The sequence below is a fragment of the Macrotis lagotis genome, chromosome X (genome assembly GCF_037893015.1).
Source record: "Macrotis lagotis isolate mMagLag1 chromosome X, bilby.v1.9.chrom.fasta, whole genome shotgun sequence".
Taxonomy (NCBI): Eukaryota; Metazoa; Chordata; class Mammalia; order Peramelemorphia; family Peramelidae; genus Macrotis; species Macrotis lagotis.
Window position 1 is genome coordinate 455212226 of NC_133666.1, and position 23942 is coordinate 455236167.

At 37.2% G+C, this 23942-nt stretch overlaps 1 protein-coding gene across 1 annotated transcript in view; it reads left to right on the forward strand.

Annotated features, from left to right (window-relative positions):
* The first annotated feature begins 1417 nt into the window (after positions 1-1417).
* Positions 1418-23942, forward strand: part of ABHD3 (abhydrolase domain containing 3, phospholipase) — a 45617-nt gene continuing 23092 nt past the window's right edge. The window contains exons 1-5 of the mRNA XM_074201527.1: positions 1418-1830; positions 2030-2193; positions 4388-4570; positions 16051-16096; positions 23681-23793. Coding sequence (XP_074057628.1) covers positions 1684-1830; positions 2030-2193; positions 4388-4570; positions 16051-16096; positions 23681-23793 — 653 coding nt within the window. The 5' untranslated portion in view covers positions 1418-1683. The remainder of the gene's footprint in view (positions 1831-2029; positions 2194-4387; positions 4571-16050; positions 16097-23680; positions 23794-23942) is intronic.

Below are 23942 nucleotides of genomic sequence, written 5' to 3' on the forward strand. Positions count from 1 at the left end.
AAAATTTGATTTTTATGAAATTAAAAAATATGTATATTTAACTATAGTTTTTTTTAAAAAAACTCATTTCTACCCTCATCTATTCCTACTCCCAGTCTTGCCAGTTTCAATAAGACTGGGGGACAGTTTGTTTCTATAATTGAAATACCACAAAATTAGAAATGGGAGGAGATGATAAGGGAGACAAGAAGTTATTGCTTAAATTCAATATATATAGTATATACATAAATATACCTATATACATATATCTCCATGTAGATATATACTATTTGTCTATGTCTTTAATCCAGACTCATCTTCCACTGATTGAATGATGACTACTCTTAAAATCTTTTTCTCTTTACAACTGGAAGAATACATTAAGGCACATTGCTATCATCTTGAAGGCCTGAAGGTGAAGTTTTTGCTGTCATCTGTTTACTTTAATTATTTTTGTTTGTTTGTTTTTTTAGGTTTTTGCAAGGCAATGGGGTTAAAGTGGCTTGCCCAAGGCCACACAGCTAGGTAATTATTAAGTGTCTGAGGTCGAATTTGAACTCCGGTCCTCCTGACTCCAGGGTGGGTGCTCTATCCAATATGCCACCTAGCCCTCCCAAATCTGTTTATTTTTAAAACAGAACTAAGATGTTCATGAGGGATATTTCAATACTTATGTGATACACAATATACTATAAATATAAATGTTCTTTCCCTTTAAAGAACATGCTAATTAAATTAAGCTTATAATGGCAGGAGATTCAGACTGAAAGTGACCCATTAAAATAAATGCCTGAACTCAACTAACCGATTAGATAAAGTAATGATGCTCACACCTAAAGCAAATATATATATATACATATCCTATTCTTTTCAAGCAAAGAGTGGAACTTGTGCCATTTTCAGGAGTTATCTCATTTCCTCTAAACTGAATTTTAGAAAAGTATTCATGTTTTTTAATTTAAAATATATTTCAGGGTTATTTTGCAGGTTTCCCAAAAATGTAAATTTGAGTTTTAGCTTTTGATCCCCCCATAATGTAATTTTGCTGAGAACCCCTGCGGATTTAGAGGGAGACCCACAGGGAGTCCAGGATGTCGGGGTAATGGTCTGAACATGGAGACGTCTCATCATGTGGAATTTAATCCTTCCCTCTGAGCCTTTTCAGATGCCTAATTAAATTTCCTGGCATTATTCTCGAGGCTATAAATAAACTTGGGAAAATCTGCTTCCCGAGCCCTTTGCCGCGCCGGTGCTGGGGGCCCGGGCTTCTTGTGGGCCAGGACGCGTTCAGGTGGCCTTCGGGAGGCTGGGACTCGGGGGGCGGCGTTAGTTGGGGGGAGCCCGTGAGGACTCCCCGCCAGGGCCGGCCGCGCTGCGGGCGGGGTGCGGCCTCCGCACTTCGCGCGACTTTCCTTCACTTTCCTCCCCGCTCGTGGGCGAGGGGTTCAAGGTCACGGCCGTGACTCAGCGCGCGCCGGGTGGGCTCCCGACGCGGAGGGCCGGTCCTGGGGGGGTTCTGCCCCTCCCCGCCCCCCGCCGGCTCCTCTGGAAGGTTCCTGGGGAAGGCGGGGAGCCGGGGAGGAGCCGGCGGCCGCCGCAGCGGGCAGGGGGCGGGCCCGGGCGGCCCGGGCCACTCTCCCGCTTCAGCGGGCGGAAACGGCCCATTTTCTGGGCGCGAGCCGCTATCGGGGAGTCCTGCCGGCCATGGACCTGCAGATGCTGTCCCGCGAGTTCTCCCTCTACCTGGAGCACCAGGTCCGCGTGGGCTTCCTGGGCTCGGGCGTGGGCTTGTCCCTGGTGCTGGGCTTCGGCGTCGCCTACGCCTGCTACTACCTGAGCAGCATCGCCAAGGTGAGGCGGGGGCGGGGGGCGGCGCCCCGCGGCCGGGCCCGGGCATCTGGGGGGCCGCGCCCCGCGGCTCTCCCGAAACTTCGGGCACCGGCGCGGGGCTCGGGAACAAAGTTCTCCGGGGCCCGGGCCCCGCGCTAGCGGAGGGAGGGAGCCGGGGGCACCGGGCGGGCGCTCACCTGCCCGCGCCGCCCTCCCGCAGAAACCGCAGCTGGTGACGGGCGGCCCGAGCCTGAGCCGCTTCCTCCAGGACCACTGCCCGGTGCTGACCGAGACCTACTACCCCACCGTCTGGTGCTGGGAGAGCCGCGGGCAGACCCTGCTGAGACCCTTCATCACCTCCAAGCCCCAGGTGCACTACCGAAAGTAAGTACAGCCACCGCCCGCGCACAGCCCCCACGGACAAAAGGATGGCACAGAAGTTTTCTTGAGAAAGATTTTATTTATTGTGACTTTTACAACTTTCCCCCCATTCTTGCTTCCCTCCCCCACCCCCCCCAGAAGGCATTCTCTTAGTCGTTACATTGTTTCCATGATATATGTTGATCCAAGTTGGATGTGATGAGAGAGAAATCATATCCTTAAGGAAGAAAAAAGTATGAGGTAGAATTTTTCTAAAGTTTATTATTAAATTGATTAGTTTACAATTTTCCCCCCATTCTTGCTTCCCTCCCCCCACTCCCCACAGAAGGCATTCTCTTAGTCTTTACATTGTTTCCATGATATATGTTGATCCAAGTTGAATGTGATGAGAGAGAAATCATATCCCTAAGGAAGAAAAGAGTATGAGATTGATTTTTTTAAAGAGTTTATTTATTTATTATTAAATTTATTAGTTTACAATTTTTCCCCCATTCTTGCTTCCCTCCCCCCACTCCCCACAGAAGGCATTCTGTTAGTCTTTACATTGGTTCCATGTTATGTATTGATCTCAGTTGAATGCGATGACAGAAACCTTAAGGGAAAAAAAAAAGTATGAGATAGTATAATTTTTTCCTAAAGATTTTATCCATTTTAAGCTTTACAATTTTTCTCCCATTCTTGCTTCCCTCCCCCCACCCCCACAGAAGGCATTCTCTTAGTCTTTACATTGTTTCCATGATATATGTTGATCCAAGTTGAATGTGATGAGAGAGAAATCATATCCCTAAGGAATAAAAAAAGTATGTGATAGAATTTTTTAAAGAGTTTATTTATTTATTTTTTATTATAAAATTTATTAGTTTACAATTTTCCCCTATTCTTGCTCCCCCCCCCCCCCCCCCCCCCCCCGCAGAAGGCATTCTGTCAGTCTTTACATTGTTTCCATGGTATACATTGAATCTCAGTTGAATGTGTTGAGAGAGAAAGCATATCCTTAAGGAAGAAAAATAAAGTATGACATAGTAAAATTACATCATAATATAACACTTTTTTTTTCTAATTAGACAGTAATAGTCTCTGGTTTTTCCTTCAAAGTCCATAATGCTTTCTCTGGATATTCTCCATTGCAGATAGCTCAAAATTGTTTGGTCATCATTTCTACAGTACTTCTGTTTGGTAAATATAGGATGTGGGATAGAGGTGTGTGAATGAAAGGCATCTGGGGCCCAGAAATAGTACAGTGAATCAAGTGGAATAGTAATGTTCCTGGTTATTGCCATTCAGCTAAAATTTTCTATTTCTAGAATTAAAGAAGTGTTTTTGTACCTGTTTTCCAAGAAGTGATTCAGCTGTCCCAGAGTACCTAAGTCCTTTGGTGATATGCACCATAGAAACAGAAAGATAGGTAGTTAATGATGTAAAAAAAAAAAATGCCAGAGCTGCTATTTACTGCTGGTGCTTTGAGATCTGAACTTTACTTATGTACTGAGATCACTTCATATTCTTGAATGAATGGATTCTCATAGTAATGACCTTCAGGCATTCAAGACAGTCCAGACTATAGCAGTAACCAGGAGACAGAGATGGTGCCTATTATTAATTTCCCTGAGTCATCTAGTCCTTCTGGAGTTCCTTTTGTTGCCTGGAACTTGGACTGTTTGAGAACATTGAGTGTGTGTGCATTGATGCTTTCTGATAGGTACTTACAATATTTTTAGTGGTATGTTACTTGAGACTGATAGAAGTTAACAGGGTTTAGCTACCAGCAATCAAATCTGAATTATATTTATTTCTAATTCACTGATATCTAGATGAATTTAATCAGGTTGAAAATAATACTGGTTATTTATCCATTTCATTATGATAGGAAAATGTGAAGTAATTTTGGACAGTTTTCAGGCACTGTAAATATTAGTTATTATTATAATTATATGATATTCAGGCTGCTGAAGATAACTCAAAACAAAATGCTATTATAATAACTTTGTATTGAAAGTGGCTTTTATGTGACTTCTCAGAAGCATGCAGAAATGCAAAAAAAGCATAATCATTTTTAAATGAACTAGTAATGTTATTGACCTAATTCATAAAATTAAGGTCATCTATAATATTAAATTTTTTGAAGAGGTAATAATTAGCCAAGTTTGAAGACTACAAAAGATAATAATTTTTTTGTCTTTTAATTTCTTTTTTAAAGTGAGCTTATTAAAACTGCAGATGGAGGACAGATTTCACTGGACTGGTTTGATAATAATAAGAGTCCATGTTATTTGGATGCTAGCACCCGACCGACTGTCTTATTGCTACCTGGCCTCACAGGAACAAGCAAAGAATCTTACATCCTTCATATGATCCAATTCAGTGAAGAATTGGGATACAGGTAATACTAAGAGTTTTATTCCAGCTAAATGAAGTAGATGAAATACATGATGATAGATACCTATTTCACTCCCTTTATATAGGATTCTTTCCTTCCTCCCTCCCTCTAAGGGAGTTGATTTACAAAAGTGGCAGGAGTAGATGGTCACCTCACTGGCACTATGGGGAACTATACAACAACCCTGTAAGAACATAGATGTTTTCTTTCTCAAGGATAGGACCGCATTCCACTTATATAAAAACATTTACAACATTAGAAGTTGTTCCAAGGTCACTCTTATTATTTCAGAGATGATTGACTTCTCTTATGTCTGACCAAAGGTTGTAGACTTATGTGGCAAGTGCTGCTGCAGCATTTTTTTTGGTGATTAGGCTTAGCTCACTTTCCAGGAATGTTTTGATTTATTTATTTTTTTTGTATAGGTACCTTAGCAACAGCAAATTTTAAGTCCCATTTCTATTTGACTCTACACCCTAAAGCAAAAATATTTGTTGAATTAAGCTGAAAAGGACTTTTGCATATATGGTTAAGTCATTTCAACACACTCAAAATTCATAAATCCCTATCAAGGCTAACTTTGGACATTTTATATGAGAAGCATCTAAAATTGAGTATTGCTTTTATCCAACTCAATACTATCATACTAGATAAAATGGCAATAAAATCCCTATACACATCTTTATTCTTATATTAGGAAAAGGAAATTTTTCACTGAAGTTGTATCAACTGAAATCAACATTTTATATAGGGACAGAGACTGGACTTGTTATTTCATTAATTTAGCATACTCCTGGGTGAGAAGACTCTCTCTGCCAATGCAGATTAGTCCTTTTCTTCCTACTTATTGTATTAGAGTGTTGCCTAGAGCCCTAAGAGATTAAGTGAATTGCCAAGGATTATATAGTCAGTATGTAAAGGGTTTAGGAGCAGTTTGGTGGTGAAGTATAGTGCTGGGCCTTGGAGTCAGGAAATTTGGTCTCAGATGTGACCTTGGGCAAGTTTCTTAACCCTGTTTGCCTTGGTTTCCTCATCTGTAAAATGAGCTGGAGAAGGAAATGGTAAACCATTCTGGTATCTTTGCCAAGAAAACCTCAAAAAGGGGTCATGAAAACTCGGCACTCATTGCTTTCTGGCTCCAAGATCAGCTTTCTTTTCACTTTACTTATACTACCTTGTACCTTTTTAACATATAAAACATATCTTGTATCTTAGAATTCATATTAGTTTTAAATACCAGAATTGTAGTGGAAGGGAATTATTTAGGCATGATTTCTGCATCTATATGTTTAAAGTCTTTGGTTCATCAGACTGAGTTCTAATGGCAGATCTAAACTTTTGTTAAACATTAGACTTAGACAGAAAGCATTAATAAGACTTTTTTGGTAAATGTTGAAATTGCTGTTCTAGGCTTGACCTTAATATATTTCAAGGCTTGGGATGGACATAAATCCTAAGTTGTTCCTAGACCTCAACTGACCCAGACCACAGTCAGAACCCCAAAACCAAAAATATTGCCATGGGCTTCCAAAGAGTAGGAGAGCTTCTAGCTTGCTTATATCTTAGGCTTCTGTCTCCAGGTGTTTACATGTGATGTGTGATCCAGTCACCAAATATTTATTGAGCGCTTTCTCTGCAAGGTACTTGGGGGAAATTTAAATATACAAATATTTAAGAAATGGTCCCAGGTCTTAAGAAGCTTATAATTTGTCATATGGCATCATTGGGGAATCAACTATGCCATACCCCACTGCCTGCAGACCCAACTTATCTGTAGCTATTTTTAGATGGATCTTCATCTCACCATGTTTGAAGGTAGTAGAACGAGTGAATAGACCTTGACCATCATGCTTACTCACCGGCCTTCAGTTGTAACCTCCACACCAAAGAGTCTTAGACTCCAAGTCAGGGCCAGGTAAATAATAAATGTACTACCTGGGTTTCAAAGGTCTATGAGTTTAAAATAGCCTGGGGATTTGGGCTCTTAGTAATATAATGCTTTAAAGTTTTTTAACTATTTCTCTCATTTGATCCTCACAAGAACCATTTTAAATAGTGCTATTGTAATCCCCATTTTACTGATGAGGAAACTGAAGCTGAGAAAGGTTAAATGCTAGTCATACAGTTAATAAGTGTATGAATCAGGATTTGAACTCAGATCTTCCTGATCCTGTACTTGACGGGGACTAGGGCTCGTGGTTGGACCAGTGCAGAACTCCTTGGGCTAGTGCAGAGGCACTGTTCCTCAGTTTTGGGGTCTTCTGCCTGAGGTGCCTAGTGGTCATATCATTTGCCCAGGAACACAGTGGGGGGTGACAGGTGTTGGAGTCAGAGGAAGTACTTGAACCCAGGTTGTCCTGATTTTGGGGCTAGCTTTTTATTTTCTTTGCTGCTGACAGCTCATCTTATTACCAGGTATTACTGGGTTTACAGGTAAGCCACAACAACATGAAGTTCAGCCTTTAAGGAAATGTATGAAACTTGTCATTATGGCACCATTTAATTCATCATTGTTTAGATGTAATTTAGATACTAGAGATAATTTGACTTTTAGCTTGTGGCATAATATGCTAGATTAAAAAAAAAGTTTTTCTTTTGGTTAACAAATTCCCTATACTTTAAGTACACAGAAGTTAAAATGCCTATTATTTTTCAAGTATATTGTACTTGAAGCCTCTTTAACTTCAACTTTTTTTTTTTTTTTTTTTTTAGTTTTTGCAAGGCCGTGGGGTTAAGTGGCTTGCCCAAGGCCACACGGCTAGGTAATTATTAAGTGTCTGAGGCCAGAATTGAACTCAGGTACTCCTGACTCCAAGGCCAGTGCTCTATCCACTGCGCCACCTAGCCACCCCTTAACTTCAACTTCTAATACTAAATTTCTATGATTCTTTGAATTCTACTTATTTAAAACTTTTAATTAAATGGCTCAAGTTTTTCATACTGATAATGAAACAAGGGTTTCTTAAACAATGACTTTAAGATTATAGGTAGAATTCCTGGCCTTCATAAGAGAATAAATGTTTTGAATCTCTTTAGAAGTGCCAAAATAGATTACAAATAATTGATAGGTATGTTAATTATATATCAAACTTCACTGTTCATGCTCTCATCCATGTAAATCCTTTTTTGCCAGTGTAGAGTGCAATCCATCTACCTCTTCAAATTGTTTGTGATTCCTTTTCATTGCCTTCCTTAAAAATTGCAGAGAGGATTCCTATACCTAGAATACTGGAAGCCTATTCCAGGGCTTTTAACCTTCTGTAAGTAGTAGAACTGAGTCTTCTCTGAGATCTTTTAACATTGCAAGGATGCCAGTAAAGTATTTTGCTTCTTCATTTGGTTTAATGCTTTTTTTTTTCAGTCATATATTTACTTGATGATGATTCTTAGCTATTCTTTGTATACAGGGTATTTTTGTTCAGTTGTGTCTGACTCTTTGTGACCCTATGGACCATACTGTACATGGCAAAATTTTCTTGGCAAAAATACCAGTTTTCTGTTTCTTTCTCCAGACAGAGTTAATCTTACAAAATCATGAAGAGAGGTTTTCTGAGAAACTATATTGAGTTCTCTTAATGTAACTCATATTATCAAATTTACTTTAAAGTAATATGGTTACTTTGAAAATTTTGCTGATATTTTCATTCCAGAATAGGGAAGAAAGGAAATTCTTATAGCAGCTGAATGCTAGGCTGCTATTGTTCTTAATTGAGTTATTCATTTAGCTACTTAGACTTGTGATCTCACAAGTACAGGCACTACCACTTGTATAAGTCACAGTCTCTTCACACTTTATTATTCTGGGTGATTTTTATCTAAATCTTTCTCTAAATCAACCATATGTCTACCATATGTTCTATAGATCTTTTCTCTGGTTCTTTTAATATCTTGATGAAACCTGTGTATCACTTTAACCTCTATTGTTTTTCATTCTTCTTTTTACATGATCAGTCCACCTCCTTTGTCTCCATTGATGTCTTATATCACATTGTGAATGTAAATATGCTGCTACTCATATTTACCCTGCTTTTTTCCATCACTCTTAAGCATATTCATTAATCTGTGAGCTTCTAACCCTCAGTTAATTCAAGAATTTGAAGTACTCTCATATGAAAGAGAGATAAAATTTTCACCCCAGAAAGAACAAAAATAATGGCTATAAGTTTCAGGAAGGCAGATTTAGCCACCTTGTAGAGGAAAAACTTTCTAATGATAATATTTGTTCCAAAGTGGAATGGAGAGGGCTGCCTCAGGAAGTAGTGAGGTCTAAGGCAGCCAGGAGGTAGTGAGTAGAGCACTGAACTTGGATTAAGGAAGATCCTACTTCAACATTCCAAGTTACTTGACCTAGGACAAAACACTTAATTTCTCTGGGTCTCTGATTCCTCATCTGTAAAATAAGAGGATTGGACACTATGACCTTTTAGGTCCCTTAAGTCTATTATCTTGTTAGCTGTTCCTTGCTTGGGATTCTCAATTAGCTGGCCAGAGATTCAGTGATCCTTACTGAGTCAGGCAATGAGACCTTCAATGGTAACCTTTAACAGTAGTTTCAGTAAATTGTTGAGAATGGAAACTAGATTAGAGAGGTTGGGCACAATGAATAGTAATGCCAGGAATGCAAAGAAAAAGTAAAAACATGGAATTGCCGACCAGGAACTCACATTCTGTCAGGAAAGACAATAGGTAACAGAGATGCAAACAACTTGGTACATATTTGATACATAGAGTGCATGGGTTCTTAATTGCTAAGCAGACACAGTTAAAAACCCTGACAGCTTCAACCAGCTGGAAAGACTTTGAATGTAGTACTAATGACAAAACTGTCTTCTGCCTGAGGGCCAACCTTAGCAAGTACAATTCATTACCAGTGGGTTAACACCCAGGAAAATAGATCCTTTGATCAAAGCAGCCCATCAGATAAAAATATATAGTGGCCCACACTTCCACAACGATAGAAGCAGAAAGAAGGATGGAGAATGCTGAGATTTATACTAGGCAGATCATCTACAAAGATTGATACTTTGACTGAAATGTTTGTCTAACAACCAACAGACTGGAGAAACTAAACTACATTACTATTGACATCACTGTTAACCAGAAAACAAAGAGCTTGTAATAAATGGAAGGATTGCTCATAGGCTAGAGTGCCCCGATTCTAGACCCAACTCTGGACTGGTGTCACCATCTCCCTTCTCTGCTTCTACATACATACTGCTGAATATAGCTAAAGAAAGACACTCATCCATGCTGACTGAATCTACTATGAATTTGTTATCTAATGTCAATTAAGCCCTTGGTTCCACAAGGCTATACTTCTATTTCTCCATTTTTGATTCTTTCCTCAAGCTTCATATCATCTTCTTCCCTCTATTCCCATGAACTGAGGATCTTACCTTCTTTTTTTTTTTTGCAAGGCGAATGGGGTTAAGTGGCTTGCCCAAGGCCACACAGCTAGGTAATTATTAAGTGTCTGAGACCGGATTTGAACCCAGGTACTCCTGACTCCAAGGCCGGCGCTTTATCCACTACGCCACCTAGCTGCCCCCTACCTTCTACTTTTTTGAGCAAATAGAGACTATCATTATCTCCCTCATCTTCTCTACGTCTCACAATTATTTTCCCCTACTCCTATATGAACAATAATCCCACAAAATCTGTGCAAGCAGTGAGAGTGCCCATTCATGATGAAACAGTGGATGTTATATACCACCTTCCTTAGGTCTTTTTTTTTTTTTTTAGGTTTTTGCAAGGCAAACGGGGTTAAGTGGCTTGCCCAAGGCCATACAGCTAGGTAATTAGTAATTATTAAGTGTCTGAGACTGGATTTGAACCCAGGTACTCCTGACTCCAAGGCCGGTGCTTTATCCACTGTGCCACCTAGCCACCCACTTCCTTAGGTCTTGAATTGAATCAATTTAAATAATTGCTAAAGTACTTAGAAATTGCTTGAGACAGGACTTGTTCACCTTGAAACTTAAATCTCAATGCCTAGTGAGCATTTATTACATGATTATTGAATTGCAAAACAGGAGTTAAAACCCTGTCATTTCAGCTAGATTCAGACGATTAAGAAGGAATGTGAATTTTTTTTTTCTAGGAAATGTCTGAAGCAATATGAGATAAGATGAGTCCTGTGTAGGGATTCCATGCCACAGAAAGTCAACCTGCTTTCTGCCCCCAATAGGACAGCCTGGCATAGGTATTAAAATACATCCCTGAAAAAATAAGTAATTGACTGTAGAATGTAGTTTATCTGAATGTTTGGTTTCTTTCTTTCTTTTTGACCATTTTGTATGGGCAGAAGAATTACAGCTGAATTAAAACTGCACTGGAAATAGGTTTGGTAAAGAAATAGATTGAAGCTAGTGGATGAAATAAGGTTAAAAGTATTATGAAGGTCAGTGACAAATTCTGTCACTATCTCTGAATATCTCCCAAAGTTATTTGATTAATCCTTAGTCTTTGGTTTTTCAATTGGAATGATGGAAAGGTGGTTACAAAATCTCCATGGTTCCACTTAAGGAATTGTTAGTCTATGAATCTAGAATTGACTGTGTTTTAAAGTTTGTGACATGCTTATCTCAAACTTGATATTAGATATATCTTGGACTTCATGTTTTGGGGAAAGCTACATATGTTGTTTAATTCTCCTGGTTTCTGACAGAATAAAATAGGAAATGTTCACCTGCTGTCTTGACTGGTGATCTAGCACCTCCATTATTTGGCTCTAGCCTACCTTCTTAACTTTATCTACCACTGCTAGTTTTTTTGTAGTCTTACTTTAGTGAAACTGGTCTGCTCTTTGTTCCTCTATCATGTCTTATACATTCCTGCCTTTCTGTTTGTTGTGTTTTTTTATGTTGTTCTCTCCAGCCTGGAATGTCATTGATAGTCTTCTCGTCTGTATCTTCTTCATCCTTCAAATTTTACTTCAGGTCTCCCTTGCTTCATATATCCTTTTTTGACCACTCCAGCTCACAGAAATCTCTTCCTTCTTTAAACTCACATTACTTCTTATTATCAATTATATCTATCCTGAAGTGGAATATATACACTTAAGAAGATCATGGGTGAGGGTGAACTAGGTGGTGCAGTGGATAGAGCACTGACTCTGGAGTCAGGAGAACCTGAACTCAATTACAGTCTCAAGACATTTGACATTTACTAGCTGTGTTACCCTGGATAAGTCATTTTTCCCTGATTGCCTAAACAAAATGGGGGAAAATGCTCATGGGTTCCCTTTAACTAAGGTTTTAGGATGAGTTCAGGTCCTTCCAAGGCTGAGATCATATGCCTTCATTCATTCATTCATTCATTCATTCATTCATTCATGTAAGGCAATGGGGTTTTAAGTTACACACAGCTAGGCAATTATTAAGTATCTGAGGTTGGATTTGCACTCAGGTCCTCCTGACTGTAGGACTGGTACTCTATCCATTGTGCCACCTAGCTGCCTTAATCATATGCCTTTTAATGGATTTGTGTTAGGTTTTTTTAATTGTTACTTTGTAAACCTTAAAATGATACAAGAATTAGTTTGTTATTTTTGCTTTGAATTCCTTAATTTTAACGTGTGTGTGTGTGTGTATGTATGTACACAATTACACTGTAATCTCCTTGAAGATGGGAACAATTATTTGTACCCCTGTCACAGTGTGGAGATCTTTTAATGAAGTAAGGGGGTCAATGTATTTCTAGCCCTGGAAGAAGAGGTAAAAGCTGCCTGGTTCTTTCCTACAAGAGAGTTTGACCCATGTCTGAAACATGAAAGAAAATCCTATTTGTAACTAATACTATACTTCAATCCTTTTTTTCCAGTCATCTTTCATCTTGTACCATTTTTAGATTGTGGTATTGACACCAGGGTAGATTCAGGGAGTAATTCTTTATTTAAAGTTTTTCCATTCTAAGAGGCTTTTTAAAAACTATGACTGATAAATAATATTTCATAGTTAAGTAGGTTTTGTCATTTGTAATATTCTTTCTTCACAACAACACTTTGAAGTAAATTTTCAAAGTGTTGTTTTGATTTTACAGACAGGAATTCTAGAGAAATTAATGGACTTACTTAAGGTCACAAAACTAGTAAATTGCAGGTCCATGTCTAAGTCATGTGTTCTTGATTCCAAATTTAGTATGATTAGGCTTAGCCATACAGCAGCAAAAACTTCACAAAAAGAAAGAAACGGGCTAAGGAAGGGAGGGACCAGTAGATCAAGTTTACAATTAACTTACTCACTAATTGCTGTATAACTTAGAGAGCTTTCTGCAGTCATATAACAGTTAATTTACCTTCAGGTGAAGCTTGTTTTCCCTTTTGCTGTCAAGGTAAAGGAAAAACCATCCTCTTGCTAGCCCTGCTCCAATGTTTCTTCATATATTTAAAGTATAGTTTAGTCAACATAAATCTGGTTCCTCTGACATTTGTCTTAAAGTTTGTTTCTTAAATTTAAAAATATATATTGCTTCCAAGTTTTCCTTATCAGACTTAATGGTAGTGATAAATCCCTTTCAAAATCATATGCTGACCATTCCATGTTGGCTGAGGAGGTTGAACTTTAACTCCTTAAAAGTAGGGGACTTCATTATATTTACACACACACACACACACACACACACACACACACACACACACACACACACATATGTCTTGTACACCATCTGGCTCACTGAGACTTTTTTGAGTGCCCACATTAAGAAACTATCCTTTAGAAAAGAAATAAAACCTAAAATAACTTTGTTGGGTTTAGAGATATGTTCAGACAAATAAATGCAAGATGAATTTTAATAGGACCAAGGGTAAGGTAGTTAATTTGAAGAGAAGCAAATTGTACACATATAAGATTGGTTTTGATGAGTGTATGGGAGGGAACATATGAACTTCATATGGCACTTAAAAGAAAATGACATGATACTAGGTAGAGCAATGAATAGAGTGCTGGGCCTAGAATAGGAAATTTAGACTCCGACATCATACACTTAGTAGATATCTTAACAACTGACCCTGGGCAAGTCACGAGGGGTAAAATAAGGATAATAACCGCATCTATTTCAAAGGTTTGTTGTGAAGGATCAAATGAAGCAATATTTGTAAAATAGTTAGCATCATGCCTGGCCCAAAGTAGGTGCAATAAAAATGCTCATTCTTTTCCATCCTAGGATCTAAAAAACTAGAACAAGTAAAACATAAACCTTCTCACATTCATAGATATTCAGGTCTCCTTAGGAAGCCTGATGATGAAACCCAGGAAAAGGATGCTGGTTGGACTGGAGAATTGGGGCCTACATAAGAGAAGTCAGGGCAGCACTTGAAGAACATGGCTGATTTCCAGACTGAACCTTCTAAATCCAAACTATTTGTTGAACAAATAATTGAACTTTATACTTGTTGCTACTTTAAATGTTGGTGAGAATCAGGGAGAATTGATGATTTATAGCAATTCTCTGCTTAGATTAGCTAGGTTAGACTTTGAGGTCAGATATAGCAAAGAGCTCTGCTGGGAATTAGATAAGGAATTCTAGGCTAAGGCAGCATGATAAAGATATATAGTTACTTTATTGTGTGTTTGGTATTAGTTCCTTAAATATCTTTTGTTTAAGGATGTATGTGGTATAATGTGTGAAATAATTACTGAAATTGATATGACACTTAAAGCATAAAGTGATTTATATAAATCATTTCATTTGATCCTCTCAGCAGTGGTAATGTAAGTACTATAATTAACTTTATCTCCATTTTACAGTGACAAAACAAGCTAAAGTTAACTGATTTATCCAAGGTTGGGTCATCTAGCTAGTGTTTTGAGATGAGATTAAAAACAGATACTTCTGCCTATATCAGATTACTTGCCACCAAAGGGAAGGGAGGGATGGAACAGGAAAACTGAGGAACTTAAAATCTCACAAAAAAAGAATTTTGAAAACCTTCTTTAATGTAATTGGAAAAAAATTACAAAAATAAAATAAAAATAGTTACTTCTGACTCCCACAGCCAGCAGTCTATCCTATTCTACGTTAATGCTGAAAAGTTTGAAGAAGTCAGCAAAAAAGAGGAGAAAGAACAAGAATAGCATTCACCTTTTTCATAGGATTGTAGATTTAGTTTGAAAGGGTCTTTAGAGGGCGGCTAGGTGGCATAGTGGATAAAGCACCTGCCCTGGAGTCAGGAGTACCTGGGTTCAAATCCGATCTCAGACACTTAATAATTACCTAGCTGTGTAGCCTTGGGCAAGCCACTTAACCCCATTTGCCTTGCAAAAACCTAAAAAAATGAAAATTAAAAAAAAGGGTCTTTAGAGAGGCGGCTAGGTGGAGCAGTGGATAGAGCACTGGTCCTAGAGTCAGGAGTACCTGAGTTCAAATTTGGCCTCAGACACTTAATAATTACCTATCTGTGTGGCCTTGGGCAAGCCACTTAATCCCATTGCCTTGCAAAAAAGAAAGAAAGAGGGTCTTTAGAGACCATCATGTCCAGCACTCTCATTTTATAGGGGGAAACAAGCCAAGAGAGGTTAAGGGATATCTTTCCCTTGTAACCTGCTATCCTTCCTAGTAGCAAAGTGTCATTCATCTACTTTAAAATACTTGCAGCTGGAGAGAGAAGTGTTCGGTAGTAGGTAGAGACAATTGCAACAAAACTTTAAGACTAGGCTATAGGTTTGGACAGACTATCCAGGTGATTGATTCCCACCAATCGGCTTCTATTTTATTAGTAAAAATGAATTTTTTGGGTTTTTTAAAATAATGATTTGATCATCTCTAATTTAAAATTAGGTGGAATGATTTTGACTTTTAAGCAAAAATATTTGTAGCTAAAAGGTCCCTTACTAATAAGGGAAAAAAAACTACTGTTATGTCAGAAAACAGAGAAGTATCAGGCCCTACTTTTATCTGTGAAAATAGTGAAATGGCCAAAGAAATACACATTAAATACAAACTGATAACATATGGAAAGCCCATCTCAGACAAAAGGCAAAGAGTGCTCCTTTGTTTTGTTTTGTTTTACCTTGCAGAATTTCTGGGTTTGTCCTGGTTGTTCCCCTTCATGGGAAATCTTAGGAGAAAATCACTGTGTATATACATGTAAGCAAGAGATATTTTTTATAATATACAAGCATTTATTGTTCTCATAAGAGGGACTTTTTTGTTATTTGAAAATGAAAATTAAATTTCTCATTTATAATGTTTTTAAAATGCATATATACATATACATACATATACATATATGTATGTATGACTATGTAATGAATATATTCTTTTAGTAGGAATACTAAACATTTTAAATGCCTGTTCTATAATATATACACATAAGTTCAATTCTGTGAGATTTGCAGACAATCATATAAGGTAAAGAAAAAATTACTTTCATTTTGTTTCAGTATACCTTTAATGGCTTTAAAAATACAGGTTAATTAGGATTTTCGTATACTTTGTGACCAAAAAAAGTTTGAAATAATGAAAATTACTCTCTTGATTTTTAGATGTGTGGTTTTTAACAACAGAGGAGTGTCGGGTGAGAATCTTCTGGTAAGGATGACTTTAAATAAAAGGTCAAATTTTTTATAAGTAGCATTTCATTTTTTGAAGTTAAAAACTTTCTTAAAAAGCTGTTCTATTTTGAGATGCATAGTTATTTTTCAGAAGTATGGTTCAATAGTACCTCTTCTCACCTTTGAATAGAAAATTACTTTGTATCAAGGTTGATTGAGTGTTAAATGAACTTATACCAGTCAACATTTCTATAGAAGAACTTACTATTTAGAATATATTTGAGTACCCAGATCTAAATGTGAAATAATCTTTCTTCTGCTAAGTGAAAAGAATTCCTGAAGAGTTAGAAGACCTGTATTTTAGTCCTAGGTTTGCCACAACTCACTAATTTTGAGGGCAAAATAGGGAATTTCTCTGGACCTCATTTTTCCTCATTTGTTGATTAAAGGAGTTGAATTAGATCATGTCTGAAATGTTTTGTGAACTTTTCCTTGCCTCATCTCTGTGGCCCAGGATGAGTAGTTTTGTACTCAGAATTATGTAGCTTTTTGTGGCAGATCTGGACTGGAACCCAGATCTTCTGATTTTTGACTTAACCCCCTTTTTTGGACTGAATTATGACTTTACCAAGTCCAATGAGAAACATTTTCAACCAATGTTGAGATAACTCCTTCTTTCCCATTTATTAGTATAGTGTTAGAGAAATGTCTCTGGTATCTAGAAATTAAGGGACATATCCAGAGCAATTTTTTGTTTTATTTTTTAACCCTTAATGTTTTTCCTTTACATCATTGCTACTACTCTAAAGATAAGAATGTTTTCTGGTATGGGAAAGCTTCATCAGGGTTCTAGATCAAAGGTATCAAACTCATAAAAACAGCCTGAAAAACTTCCCAAGTGCAGCTGGAATAAGATCAAAATATAACTGGGAAATGTTTAACAAAATAAACATATAATTTAGCAAAGATAATGTTAATTTGAGATTTTCTAAGTCAATATGTGACTTACAGGGATTCATATCTATTGGACACCACTAATAGTTGGATATTTGACCAGAATATGAATATCTTCTCTAACATCCTTGATGAATGATTATCCAATCTCTGTTTAAACACATCAGTGAAGGAGAGAGAGCTCATTACCTCATGAGGCAGCCTATTCCATTTTTGGACCACTCCAATTGTTAAGAAGTCTTTCCTTATACTCTACTACTCAGATGTACATGTGATTTAAATAATATAGACATTGCCTTCAGTGGAAGAGCGATTTCATTAGAGGCAGGCCTGGTCATTCTGTTTGACTCTTCAGTCATTCAACAAGAATTTATCTGGTACTTATGGTACTCTTAGCCCTATGCTAGGTAATGGGGATAAACATACAAAGAAAGAAATAGTTTCTACTTTTAATGAGTTTATTGTACTATATATCTTCCAACCAAAATTCTGGGGCTCATACTCTGGGTCAAGGCTTCTTAATCTGGGGTCTTGGAATTTCATTTTCTTAATATTTTGATAAGTGTTTCATTATAATTAGTTCCCTTCATAATCTCAAATTATTTTATTTTATGCATTTAAAAAACATCATTCTGAGAACATATCCAGACTGCCAATGGTCTCTATGACTCAAAAGGGTCTATGCCAAATAGGCACAAAAAGGGTTAAAAATCTCAGTCCTGGATCTCTTGACATTTCATGGAGTCTGATGTAACAAATAGGAGGTAGCATCAGTCAACTGTCCCTTGCTCTTCCTTCCTGAGTAGTCTCTTCCTCTTCCAGTCAGACAGACCTGTGATCAGACATGTAACTCCTGCTCAGTTTTTTATGCTGTAACTTACTCAGTTGACATGTTTCTCTTCCTTACCCTTTGGGTGATTTTCATATTTAATTCTTCTGAGACTGAATCATATATTCTGTAGACTGCCTACATCAATAATGATGATAATATAAAGCCCTTTACATTCATTATCTCATTTTATTCTCAAAACAATCCTGGGAGTTAGGAGCTCTTATTCTTCTTATTTGCAGATAAAGAACCTAAGGCAGACAAAGGTTTAAGTTCCTTGCCCATGATCACACACACATATAAGGCTGAATTAGCACTCAGGTGTGTGTGTGTGTGTGTGTGTGTGTGTGTGTGTGTATTTATATATTTATATATATATATATATATATATATATATATATATATATATATATATATATATATATATATAATCTATGACCTGTTCCCCTTCCTATGGCTAGATTACATTATATAGATCTAAATTCATACCTACTAAAGAACAATTAGAACAAAATAACCTTATGAAATAAAAACCTAAACCTGTTCATATAACTTTTGCTTTTATTAAAGAAAAAAAGTATATAAAGTTAAACTTTTCCATTTCTTGCAGTGCTCTACACCATTTTCAGTTAATGATTTCAGGCTTAAAAATGAAATTTTTTGTTTTCTGCATAGTTTTACTTATCTACATGGAAGGTACTGCCCCTTTATTATTTGGCTCTTGTAGTTGTTGAAAGGGGCAGAGAAAAAAGTGTTTGCATAAAGAACATAGACAAATTCAGCTTGAGAAGGAAACAGTCCTTCAGATAAAGTGAATGGGGAGGGACAGTCTGTTCTGAGGACTCTCAGATAGTACTTTTTGAAGGCAGCACACCCACTGATTTAAAGATGGTTACATTGAATTGTGGTCTCTCTCAGCCCAATGATATGTCACTTGTCAGTGGTTAAGAAGTTGGAACTGAGAAACTATAAATAAGTTACTTTTGGTGACATATGGGATGATTATATAAAGGCTGATGGGGTCATTAATATCTGATAGAAAAGTGTGCTTTCTGAATTTCATATCATAAGTTAGAGCTAGGTCATTGTTTTATGAAGACATCCTGGTCTTTGGCTTTAAGAAACCAGCAGAGGAAATAAGAGATGACCAGATGAAGATGGAAGCAAGAAAGCACAGAATGTGGAGATGGAAAAAATAGAATACAAAAGCTGAGTTGAGTTGAGTTGAGCTAACAGGCAAGCTCTGCAGCTGTTTTACTGAGAATCATACTGATGAAAAGAAGGCATTGCTTTGCTAGTTGACTGAAGAAAGGTTGAGTAAGTGAAGAGAACTACCTGAAGTCAGACAAGTGCTGCAGTTGCTGGAAAATGATTGGAGAAGAGCTGAATCCTATTGCTATGTATAGATTTATGACCTCTAGCCTAAGAGAGGAGAAAATTCTCAGGGATATTTGTATTGCCTTTTCCTGTCCTCTATAAGTGAAGATAGGGCGGGGGGAGAAAGAGATTTTGAAGCTATTTTGAATGATTCTGATATATTTTGCTGAGAAAACTTTTTCTCCATACCTTGCAAAGGGTGGCTATGTGCTACAAGCTCTTGACACTGCTTCTGTGGCTTTGCCTGGTAGAATAGCTGTGAGGAGAAGGGTGAGCAGAGAGGCACAGAAGCAGTTTTGCCCCGAAGATACCATATGGTAAAGACTGTTCACCAAAGAGATCAAGGATATAAAGACCTGCCATACAACTTGCCCTTGGCACATGAGTTTCCATAATTTTATGCCTCCCTGCCAGCTTTCTCAAAGTGTACGTCCAGCCTCTTCCATGAATTCTCTGTGCATTGGTGGCAGTGTGATCCAGGTTTATAGGTAAATGGTTATATTTTGATTATTGCTGGTGTTTTGCCTTTTCATTTAGTGTTTCACATTTCAGTCAATGCTGTTGTAGCGATGGGTTTTGTATAGATGGGTGCCCTCAGTAGAGTAGCAGGAGTGTGGCCTCCTCCCCCTTGAAAGAATTGAAGTGTCATGTGGTAGTGAGAGAATTGGGATGCCCCCTGGGACCCCAGCCCTGACAATGTGAAAGAAGCTCACAAGCCATCCCCAAAAAAGAATAGGTTGTGAACTCCATGACAGGACATGGTGGCCAGAGTACATGTTTATGTGGTTTCCCCCAAGTAGAACCTAAGCTTCTTGAGAGCAAGGAATATTTTCTGTTGGCACTTAACAGATGCTTGAATTGAATTCCATAATCTCAAGGCTTTTCATCATCCTTGTCTAATACAGGATGCTCTTAACTTAATCAGTGCCCTTCCTAAAATGGGACTCCACATGACTTCGGATGGGCTTTAAAGGAGCAAAGTACAATAAAACTCCTACCTAATCACATTATTTTTTGACTATTACAACTTTCAAGACTAGCAGTCCCATTTAAAACCCTAGATGGATTGCTATCTAGCCATATGGCTTCCATCTTCTACTTGTTAGTTTTCATCTTTTTTTTTAAATTAGAGCTGTGTTTCAATCTATATCTATTTGGATCCTGACTGCCATTGGTGATTAACTTAGTTTATCCTTTCTAGGTATGTGTTATTTGCACATTTGATAAATATGCCCTTTATATCTTTATCTAAGGCATTGGTAAAAGTGTTAAATAGCACAAATGACTGGGGAATGCCAATATTCTAATTAGAGATCACTCTTTGGTCTAACTCCTTTTACTTTTTATCATCAGCTTAATGTTGAACTGTAACCATTCCTGTTTTTTCTTTGACCAAGCCACCCACTTTCTCTTAATTCACCTGAGGTGAGGTCAGAGCTAAAAAAGCATGGTTGAACAGAAAATTAATGACCTAAAATCTAATGTCTTATAAGATATTAAAAATATTTTCTTGTGACCCTTAACTGATTCTCTGATTTCTTCTGACAAATTCTTAGAAAGAATAATCTGTATTCCTTGCCCCTCACTTCTTCATTCCTACCGTGATAGTGAAACAACTTCAAGGTGACTCCTGTCGTTAATCCAATGCTCATTCTTTTACATCCACATCTTTCTTGACTTTTGTGGTGTTTGTCAGTGTGGACCCCATGCTTATTGTTCTTTCCTGCTGTGCTTCCTGTGCTATTGCACTTTTGAAGCTCTCCTCACTTTGCTGTCTTCAGCTCAGTGGCATAGTGGATAGAACAGATATTTGACACTAGCTATGTGATCTTGGGCAAGTCACTTAATCCTGGATGTGAGGCCATCTCCAGTCTTACTGATTCATATCTGGTCACTGGACCCATCTGACTCTAGAGGAGAAAGTCAAACTGGTAATTTAGCACAGCACTCCCTCACTCAAATCCAGTTTATGTGCTTGGCATAGCATCACCTCCCTAATGTCATGGCCTTTTTTGAGAATAAAGGATAAACATCAATATCATCATCATCGTCATGCTAGCTCTACAGTTTTTAGTGCTTTTTCTTTCTCAAATTATCTTGTATTTACTGGTATCATACATATTATAGATCATACTCTCTTTGATGATAGGGACTTTTAATTTTTGTCTTTGTATCCCCAGTGCTTAGCTTATAACAGACAATTAATGGGAGTTGAAAAATACTGAATTTAGTGACAGAAGAGCTGCTCTGCCATTTATTATGATCCTGGCACATCAATTAACCTCTTCCCTTAGTCTCAAGTCTTTCTTATTTGTAAAATTAAGGGGATAATTGTTGAAATTTTTTTATTCCCAAGTCTTATGTTACCCAAGATTTTGCCCTTCTTTTCTTTCTTTTGATATTCTTTCCATGGTTTCATCGAATTTCTTGGTTTCATTTTTCACTTTCTTATGCAATTGATTCCCAAATCTACATCTTTATTACCAATTTCTCCCCAGACTTCCACTACACCATGTCTTTTTAAGCCTTCTCTAATTTTCTGGCTCCCAACTCAGTATTTTTAAAAATGGAGCTCACCTGATGAAACCTGCCTCTGTCACAATAGCTCTCACAAATGACATCATCATCTTCCCAGGCTTCCAGGTTTGTAACATTAGAGCCATCTTTCAATCTTCCCTCATCCTCATCCCACACATCCAGTCAGTTGCCAGGTCTTATCTACTTTCACATTATTTTTCATATCTAGTTCCTTCTTTCTTTCTCTTTAATCTCTCTTAGTAGCTTAATCCTGTGCTAGTTCATGGAGAATAAAGCATTTTGAGGGTGCAAAGTATTCATGGATCTGGAATGAACTGATTCATGTACCATCTAATTTACTAAATTAGTTTTTCTATGTCAAACATCCAATATCCTATTACTTTTAAGAGATATGTAATCATTTTCCACGTGCTTTTTCATATAAGTTTAGGGAGTTATAAACAATATGTGTAGCAGTAAGAGAAATTAAGGATTACCCAAAATTTTAAAGCTAAGCTTTTTTACATGTGGAAAAAATTGCTGAATATGTTGTCCTTTTCTTACATAAATTCTGCTGACAAACTCAGTGGCCATTATGAAAGAGCATAAAAGCAGATATTGTTCTCTTTGCATTTTCTCCTGATTTCAAGCCAAAAAATGCTCTAGCTGTTTTTTATCTTAATCACTTAGATTATATTATACACAGACAGTCAAGTTGGTATCTACCCTTCAAGGACCCTCCCCCAATTAGGTTCTTATAATGGTGACAGCAGAACCCTATGTGGTTGAACTTGAATTGGAGTCATCCCAGGGAAGTGAAACCTTTCCTAGCTAGAGTGATAGTTCACCTTATTTAAAAAAAAAAAAGACACACAAGTTTTCTTTTGGGATTGGATGATGAATCTGTTAACCAAAGATATGCTCCGTTTACACATTAATTTTTTGCAAATCTTGAGGGAACTTTCAATGCAGTTCTTTTGGTATGAACAGAGAGTCCTTATTGAGTTCAAATTCAACATCTGAAAAGATTGCTTGTTTTAGTGTATTGTGTGTGAACATAATCAGCATTACATGTTTTAACATTATAAGACTACTAAGATGTAGAGAAGGGTCTAATATTTCTGAAGGGCAAAATAAATTCTCAGTTGTACAAGAATTACTTTTAACAAACCTGTTAAAAAACCTATCCCAGAATACCACTTCTTTTTTGCAAGGCAATGGAGTTAAGTGACTTGCCCAAGGCCACACAGCTAGGTAATTATTAAGTGTCTAAGGCTGGATTTGAACTCAGGTACTCCTGACTCCAGGGCCAGTGCTTTATCCACTGTGCCACCTAGCCACCCCAAGACCACTTTTCTTTCAGGATTTAGTGCTGGGGGAAATTAAAAGAATTATAACTTTTTAAAACTACTTAATATAAAAAACTACCTAATAATAAGATTTTGAAGTGACACCTATTTTTGTATTCCTGAAATGCTTTTCATTAAGCTGTATTTTAGGCTTATTTTTATGTAGTTTCTGTGAAAGTAAGGTTTGTTTTCTTATTCCTAGACTGAAACTGTTGTCATAGATGACTGAAAAGAAGTTTAAGGTCAAGTGAAGGAGCATTTATTAAGTGCCTACTATTGCTAAATACTGAGTCTTAATTTACTGAGATTTTTTTAAAACTATATTTTCCTTAAAACAAAAAAAAATTAAGCTACTGTTAAAATTAGTCTTGTCAAAAAGCAATCACAATTATTTTTACGTTTGCAGACCATACTCCATACATAGGCAAAAAAAATTGCCATAATCAACACTAGCTTGTCAAAACACAAAGAAATGGTTATTTCTATTTTGCAACATATTTTAAAATTTTATTTATTATATACCATGAAACTAATTTTATTTGTATTTCAGATTATAGTACAAATTTTTGTTTGTTTTATCTATGACTGCTTGCAGACACCAAGGACTTACTGTTGTGCTAATACTGAAGATTTGGAAACTGTTATTCACCATGTACACAGCCTATACCCATCCGCTCCATTTCTTGCAGCAGGGGTATCCATGGGAGGGTAAGATTTTTTTTTTAAAGCTCTTGAATTAAACTATAATAATTATTTCTCTTGTTTGGAGTAACATACATTTTTCAAAGTTTGATTTAACTGCTTTGGCTTAATTCACCCTTTCTTTAATTCGGTCATTCATTGTTGCACTGGGACCT